Genomic DNA, 7,498 nt, shown 5'->3' on the forward strand with positions numbered 1-7,498 from the left:
CCCCCCCCCCCAGCCTGGGGCTCAGCCTGTCACAGACGGGCGGGGGGAGAACCCAGGCGTCCGGGCTCCCCGCCCCCCCCCAGATCAGCGGTTCTCACACAGGGGCCGGGGGGGCTCCGGGCCTGGCACCCGGGGCGAAGCCGAAGTCTGAGTAATGCAGCTTGGGGGGGCTCGGTCCCGGGGGGGGGCAGTGCCCGGGGGGGGCTGGGGACCTGCTGGGGCCCTTTGGCAGCCGAGTGGGCGGCGCTAGGACCCAGGGGAGGCTCCGCTCGGGGGGGGCGGGGCCTGGAGCAGGTCTGGGGATCCCAGAGACCGAGGCCGCTGCTGCAGCTCCCGGGTCCTGCGCTGGGGCAGAGGGTGAGCGAGGCCCGGGGGGGGCGGGGCGGGAGTGAGGGGCACCTTACTGGCAGGTTTGTGTTTTTCTGCCCCGGGTCGGTGCGTGTCCCTGGTGCGCTCGCTGGGGGCACGTGTGCGACGCCCTTGGCACGTGTGTTTGTGCCCCGGTGCGAGGGCGGCCGGGGGTGGGAGCACGAACCCCTCGGGGTGCAGCTCTCCTGTCCCCGCCCTTGTCCCAGGTGCCCAGCACCGCCCCCAGCCCAGGCAGCGTTTCCTGCCCCTTTGCCCCCGTGCCTGAGGCTGCGGGGGGGCCCATTGGCCCCTGTCCATCACCCCGGCCTGGGCGCAAAGGGGTCTGGAAGCCGCTTGCTGCCAATGACCCAGCCCCGTAAATCCCCTTTGAGCCCCGCTGGCCTCCTGTTCCGGCCGTTAATCCTTCTGGGCAGCAAGAGCCAACTCCGACCCCTGGGACCCACCACCCGGTTAGCCCAGCGCCGCCCCCCGGCTCGGGGCCGTGAACCTCCCAGGGCTGCACAGCACCGTCAGCCTGAGGTGGGCAGAGAGCAGAGCACATGCGTGTGCACCACGTGCGAGCACACGATGGCACCGCGTGCGAGCAGGCCACGTGCAAGCACACGACAGCACCATGTGAAAGCACATGCGTGTGCAGGTGCGTGTAGCGTTATCGAAGGGGCCCAGTTCTGGTCTCGCTCCCTGTGCGAAGCTGGGGGCTGCGTGCTGGGCCTCCAGCCGGTGCCTGGCGCAGGTTTGGCGCCCTGCCCGCAGCCCGGGGAGCGGAACTGCCTGTCCCAGCACCTTCCCTCTCCCCCCGGCAGGATGGCGTGTGAGCTCTTCCTCCTCTCCTCCCTCTGGTTCCTCTTCGTCATCTTCTGGATGGAGACCATCAGCCTCTGGCTCTTCCTGTGCAACTTCTACCAGGACCGAGCCTTCTACCACTGGGGGGAGCGGTGAGTCCCGGGGGGGTCCCCGCCTGGGCCAGGTGCCAGGGCAAGGCCCATGTGAGCACCCCCCAGCCAGGCCAGCTGCCCGTCACCTCCACAGGCAGAGTCGCCCATGGGCCTTGCATTCCCCCTGGCTACAGATCTCCCCCCCCCCCCCCCGGCCCCCGCGGGGGCCCCCCGGGCCCGCGCCCCCCCCCCCCGCCCCGCGCCCCCCCCCCCCCCCCCCGGGCCCCTGTTGGGCTGCCCAGGGCCCGGCTCAGCGGGACCCCTAGCTGGCAAACCACAGGAGTGGCACAAGAGGTTAATTCAGGGCAACATTGCCTGGCAGGTGGTCAGAGCAGGGGGCTGGGAGCCAGGACCCCTCGGTTCTCTCCCAGCTCCAACCCGGCCCTGCCCCAGTGCAGAGCTACGAGGGGTCCGGGTGGTCCTGGGCCCAGCGCCTCCCCCGGCTCTTTGCCCAGAGGGGGCCAGTTCCGCAGGCGCCCGAGGCCGCTCACTCTTTCTGGCTTCGCTGCTCCCCACTGACTCAGCATCTCCCTCGCCCCGCAGGCAGGGGCCCAGGCAGGGAGCGGAGCTGGCGAGGGGCCAGGGCAGGGAGTGGAACCGGCCTAAGGAACGGGAGCGGCCTGAGCTGCAGGCAGGGAATCCACAGTGGGAGAGAACCCAGGAGTCCTGGCTCCCAGCCCCTCTGCTCTAACCACTAGACCCCACTCCCCTCCCAGAGCTGGAGAGAACCCAGGTGTCCTGGCTCCCAGCCCCCCTGCTCTAACCACTAGACCCCCACTCCCCTCCCAGAGCTGGGAAGAGAACCCAGGTGTCCTGGCTCCCAGCCTGCCCCAAGCTCAGACCCCTCTGGCGTGTCACCCCCCATGGCAGCAGATAGCAGGGGGTGGCTATGGATCTCCCCCGGCTCAGCGGGTGGCTCATGCTGCCAGCGGGGCTGGAGCCGGTGACCAAGCCCCGTGGCGAGTGAGGCAGGGTTGGGCCTGGCACCAGGCAAGTTGGGTTGAGGAACCGTCTCCGCTGCCACCTCCCCCTGGGGCAGCTCGGTCTGTGTGAAGGGGGGGGCCCACCCCCCCAGGCAGGCCAGGAGGAAAGTAGAAAGGCCAGAAGAAAGGTTGGTGGGGCCCAGAGGCCAGGGGGATGGGCCCTGGCTGACACTGTTCCCGCCTGCAGGGTGTTCGTCTCTGACCCAGGCCACATGCTCTACGTCTTCGTCAGGTGAGCACCTGCTGGTTCCAGGCCCCGCCCGGCAGCCCAGGTACAGAACCGGCACCGAACCTCTGCTCTGTGAACTCTCAGGGTCCCTGGGGGGCCTGGCTGCTCACCCGGGAACAGCCCTGAGCCAGCAGGGGCCCCGGCCCAGCCCACCTTAGCAGGAGCCCCCAGCTGGGCCCGTTCCCCCCGCCTGGCCCTGCAGGCAGCAGAACAGGCCTGTGCCAAGCGCTAAGCCGAGGCCATAGGCGGAGCTGGGTGATTCTGGGGGGAGGCCTGGGGCTGTGTCCAGGGCCGCACAGATGAGGGGCCCCCCATATTGCCCACGGTCCGGCTAACAGCGGCAGGGCTGGGCCTGGGGCAGCGCGTGCAGGCTGGGCTCCGGCCGCAAGGGGCCGAACGTCTCTGACCTAGGCTTTATCTCCTAGCAGTGCTGGGCCTGGCCGGCCGCGGACCTGCTCCCAGCGCAGCGGCTGGGGAAGACGAGCACACGGCGGACACTCGGCCATGGCAGAGCCGCGAGATCAGAGGTGGGGGTCCCAGGGTAGGAGGCTCCTGCTGCCACCCCCATGAGCCACACGCCCCTGCCGGGCTCAGAACCCAGCGCAGGCTGCAGGAAGCCAGCCGGGCACTGTATTGAACCCTGGCCATTGAGGGACCTGTGGGAGCAGCTGGCAGAACACAGGGAGCCAGTCTCTCGCTGCCCGGCGGGCCAGGGCGTCGGGGGCCACAACTTGTGCCCAGCTGCTGGAGCGTGGGAGGGGCACGCGGCCGCTGTCCCCTACCCCACACTCTGAGGGACAGAGGCAGCGCTGGTGCTGCGGGCTCAGGGCAGGCAGCCTGGGCCGTGGCTGGGATCCAGAGCCAGGACGCCTGGGTTCTTCTCCCCTTTGTGGGGCCTCCAGTGATTCTGCCTCCTTCTGCCCCATGCGCTGGGGCTAATATGGAGCGAGCTGCTGGGGGAGGCACGAAGCCGTTAACCAGCCCCTTGGCGGGGGTGCCGGCCGCTGTGCTGGGTCCTGCACAGTTAGAGTAGCCTCAGGGCTGCTCTCAGTTCTGCTCTGCCTCCTCAGGGCAACAAGGAGCAGCGATCACGGGAGCAGAGCGCTCTGCCCAGGGCCCTGCTCCATGGGCACCGGAGACGCAAGGGACGGGTCCCCTCCACTGAGAGAGGAGCCCACGGGGGCTGAGGAGGGGACACGGCCGTGTGGTGCAGCCTGGACACCTCCACGACCCACAGGGTCCTGTGAAAATAAAGAGCTTCAGCACCAGCCTGTTTCCATTTCATACTGACTCTCCTCCCACCCCCCCGGGGGCGGGGGCAGCCCCACCCCCTGCTCTGCCTTGGACAGGCACTGGAGAGCCCCCCCAGAGCCCTGCAGCAGCCCCCAGCGTGTTTCACAGGCGTGTCAGGGACCCGCGTCAGGCGCAGCCTGGCTGAGCAATGGGCTGTGACCACTGGGCCCAGCTACCTCAATCCCTGGTTTCTTCCAGCGCCGCTCGGGGCAGCGAGATCTCCGGCTTCACCAAGAGGCCCCTGCCCACGAGCTGCAGCTAAAGGGGCCAGGGCCAAGGTTGGCTTAGCTCAGTGCTTGGCGCGGTTTGGCCTGGGCTAACCCAGCACGGTGCCAGCCCTGGGCTGCATCGCTGGTACCATCGCACTGCACGTGTCTCTTAGCAGCCGGCTCTGCCGTCCAGCCCAGCAGCTCGGGGGGCCAGTAGCCACACGGGGGGGAAGGCTGGCACTGCTCACGGAGCTGATCACCCAGCGCTGCATTTCGCTGCACACGGAGCGGTTGTGGGGGCCCCCCCCCCAGCCCCAGCATTGGCACTGCAGCCCAGCCTGGGCAGGGAGACAACGGGTGACGCTTGGCCCCAGCGATTCCAGATCCCCCAGCGCTACGGGGCTGGGAGGGCTGCTCCTGCCTGGGGGGTGGGGGTGGGCTCTCCTGTGCACTCAGAGTAGCCCCATTAAAGCGCTACAGCGTGTGCAGACCCGGCCGGAGCGACGTGCACAGGCCCCGGCTCGAGGCAGGCGCAGGAGCGGAACCGTTTCCTTTGTTCCTTTATTCAAAGAAATCTCAGTGTAAAAAACAAATTTAACAGCTAGCCTGGCCGAGTGCCCGGACTCTGCCCCTCGCACTCGGGCGAGCTCCACGTCCCACACTATAAAACGAGCCTGCCAGCGACACCCACACCCACGACCTGGGGCTCAGACACTAGACCAGGCCCTGCCCAGAGCCAGGCGCCAGGCGGCTGCTACGGGCCCAGGTGCTGGCTGGCGTCAGACACCGAGCGGAGGCAGAGCTGGAAGGGGGGAGTGAGCGCCCCCCAGTCCCAACTCTGGGGAGACCCAGCCAGACGGGTTCCTGGCGTGTTTCAATGAGGTTTATGCCATGGCAAGGCATTGGAGTGTGGGCTGCACACAGCTCCGGTTAGTACCGGCCACTGGAGCGGCCTGCAGGCCAGAACTGCCCTGCTCGACCACGGACCAGGAGCACCGCTCTGCAGGGACGGGGCAGCGTTGCTGGAATCCCCCGCATGGACTTGTCCTCGCCCCTATTCCGGCTGCCCTGAGGGCGGGTGACAGCCCCACACCCAGCCCATGGCTGCAGAGTTAACAGGGCCTGTGCCCCACACACTCCCAGCGGTGTGGGAGAACCAGGCGGGTGGGAACTCCGGCTGGCCCCCCTCAGCATCCCTGGGAGCCCGCGGGGCAGGGAGCTGGTCTCAAGCAAGCGGCTGCCTGTCTCTCAGTGCTACAGCCACAGCTGCTGGGCTGGGCCCGTGGGAGGACCCGGCTCAGACACTTGGTAGGAAGGGGGAAATATACCCCCAAGGAAGCAAGGGCCCAGGCAGTGCCGGACCCCTCCAGCCCAGGAGCTCCCTGTCCTAGGGCGTTACGCCAGGTTACAGGGCCAGGGTTTGGGTCACCCACCCCACCCACAGCCACAGTGCTGCCGCCCCAATCCCATGGTGCCAGGAAGTTACAGCTGGCATGGCACCATGTCCATGCCATGCTGGACAGGAGCTACCCTATAGGTGCCTCGGGGAGATGGGGTCCCCCAGGCAAATCAGCTGCTCAGAGGGCGGCAGTTGGGGGCTGGGCAGGCTGCTCAGAGAATTCCAGACCCCCTGCCTGGGGGGCACGCAGCTTCCCCCCCCCCGCTGTGCATTTATCCCTGCACTGCCGGCTCCAGACGCCGCCCATGCTGGGGACATCCTGCTACCGACTCCCTGAGCAGCCCCACAGGGCGGGACCCCCAGCAGCCGCTCCGCGCTCTAGGGAACGGGGCCCCGCAGGCAGGCACGGGCAGCATACAGCTGGCACGCGTGGAGCTGGCTATTTAAATCTCTCCCAACCAACCCCCCCCACCCCCCCGATTATAAAGGCTTGTTAAGCAGAGAAACGGCACCAGATGCCCCAAGGCCCCAGCGAGGCCCTGCTGGCTGCGGACGGGTGGGCAGGCGTCCGAGACCCCAGGCATCTGCCACTAGCAGGTTTCACACTAATTATTCTGGTAAAAAAAAGTTTAAAAAAATGGAAGCAAGCCCCCGAGAAAGAGGCCTGGGTGCAGCGAAGGCCCCGCCCGCGTGGCCAGGGCACAAACACGCAGCAGTTGCTGGCGCGGGGAGTTTATAACCCAGGGACATTCCCACACCCCCAGCTCCAGTCACTCTCTGCTAGGTACACACGGCCGAGGCCCGGGTCCCGGCCGGAGCCCAGCGGAGCAGGGGCAGCCCCCGGGCCGGCTGCCCGGCCTCACAGCGTGTAGGCGTTGCTCATCAGGTACTCCTTGTCGTCCAGGGGGCTCCAGGGCACACTCAGAGACAGCTCCTGGTTCCTCCTGCACAGCCAGACGAAGAAGACGACCACGGAGCCCAGCAGGACGGCGACGAGGATGGCCAGCAGCACGGCCAGGGCCACCACTGCGGGGAGAAGAGGGCCAGGTGAGCCGCAGGGTTCGGAGCCTGCGGTGAGTCCCCACCAGGCCCTGCCGAGCAGGCAGGGCCGGGAACACGTGGCAGCTGCTGCGTGCAGACTCCTGCCCTGCGTCCGCGGCCTCAGACCCCTCCCGGCACAGCCTGAGCAGAGCAGCAGGGGCTCGGCCCAGCCAAGGCGTGGGGAGACCCCCAGCTGGAGCCAGGGCACAGCTCTGCCCATGTCCCCACCCCCAGGCCCAGGGGGAGCCCAACCCGGCCACAGCCAGCTGGCCAAGGGGATCCCACCCAGACCACGTGGCAGAGGGTTCGAGCGCCGCTTACCTCTGCTGGAGTGAACGCCCGGCTCGGGCCCCTCAGCACCCCCTGCGAGAGGGAAAAGTGAGTTGAGATGGGCTGCGCCCTAGACAGCCCCTTCCCTGCCTGGCCCCCCACCGGCCGCAGCCTTTGAGCGTCTTCCAACTCCCAGGGTCAGCGGCAAGCCGAGGGCCCGGCCCAGCACCCCACATGAACAGCAACCCCCAGGGCCATGCCGGCCAATCCAGAGCTCCGCCCCCCCCCCCCCCCCCCCCCCCCCCGGGGGGCACCAAGCGGCTCCCTCACCTGCGGCCCCGCTGCACTGGCGCAGACACTGCTCCTCCCGCAGGTAGTTGTTCTTGTTCCCCTTGCAGCCCCCGTAGATGAACTGCCTGCAGGCCCGGGCGGCCGGGTCGTAGTACCAGCGCGGGAAGGCAGCGCGGCAGGGGCCAGTCAGGCGGGGCGCAGCACAGGACTCTGGGGGCGAGAGGTCAGTGCATTAACGCAGGGCCTTGGCTCCCCACTCCCTGCCCCACAGCGAGAGGGCACTGCCCCACAGCACCAGGGCAGCCTTACAAGGAGGTGCCCTCCCGCGCCAGGAGCACCTCCCTGGTCAGTCGGCTCAGTCTGTCCCTTGCGGTTTGGTGGGGCAGGGATAGAGGTCACCAGGGACGTCCTGTGCTCCTAGCCCTGTAGCACGCGGTGTCTGGGCGTTAGGAGGTGCAGTCCCGGGACCTGGAGGCCCA

The 7,498-nt window shown here is 68.5% G+C and overlaps 1 protein-coding gene and 1 long non-coding RNA gene across 2 annotated transcripts in view; one reads left to right on the top strand and one right to left on the bottom strand.

The window, feature by feature from the left end:
* Window positions 1-297: 297 nt before the first annotated feature.
* On the top strand, window positions 298-3,773 carry LOC112110484. Its single transcript, XR_003370185.1, has 4 exons — window positions 298-357; window positions 1,173-1,304; window positions 2,475-2,559; window positions 2,945-3,773. It is a non-coding gene; the product is annotated as an uncharacterized LOC112110484 (long non-coding RNA).
* Window positions 3,774-4,565: 792 nt separating this feature from the next.
* SPINT2 (serine peptidase inhibitor, Kunitz type 2) overlaps window positions 4,566-7,498 on the bottom strand; it is a 17,095-nt gene continuing 14,162 nt past the window's right edge. Inside the window, exons 2-4 of the mRNA XM_026659664.2 lie at window positions 7,059-7,229; window positions 6,780-6,821; window positions 4,566-6,443 (exon numbers count right to left, since the gene is read on the bottom strand). Of these exons, the coding sequence (XP_026515449.2) occupies window positions 6,277-6,443; window positions 6,780-6,821; window positions 7,059-7,229 (380 nt within the window). The 3' untranslated portion in view covers window positions 4,566-6,276. The remainder of the gene's footprint in view (window positions 6,444-6,779; window positions 6,822-7,058; window positions 7,230-7,498) is intronic.

The sequence above is a fragment of the Terrapene carolina genome, unplaced genomic scaffold (genome assembly GCF_002925995.2).
Source record: "Terrapene carolina triunguis isolate 2854851 unplaced genomic scaffold, T_m_triunguis-2.0 Scaffold649, whole genome shotgun sequence".
NCBI lineage: Eukaryota > Metazoa > Chordata > Testudines > Emydidae > Terrapene > Terrapene triunguis.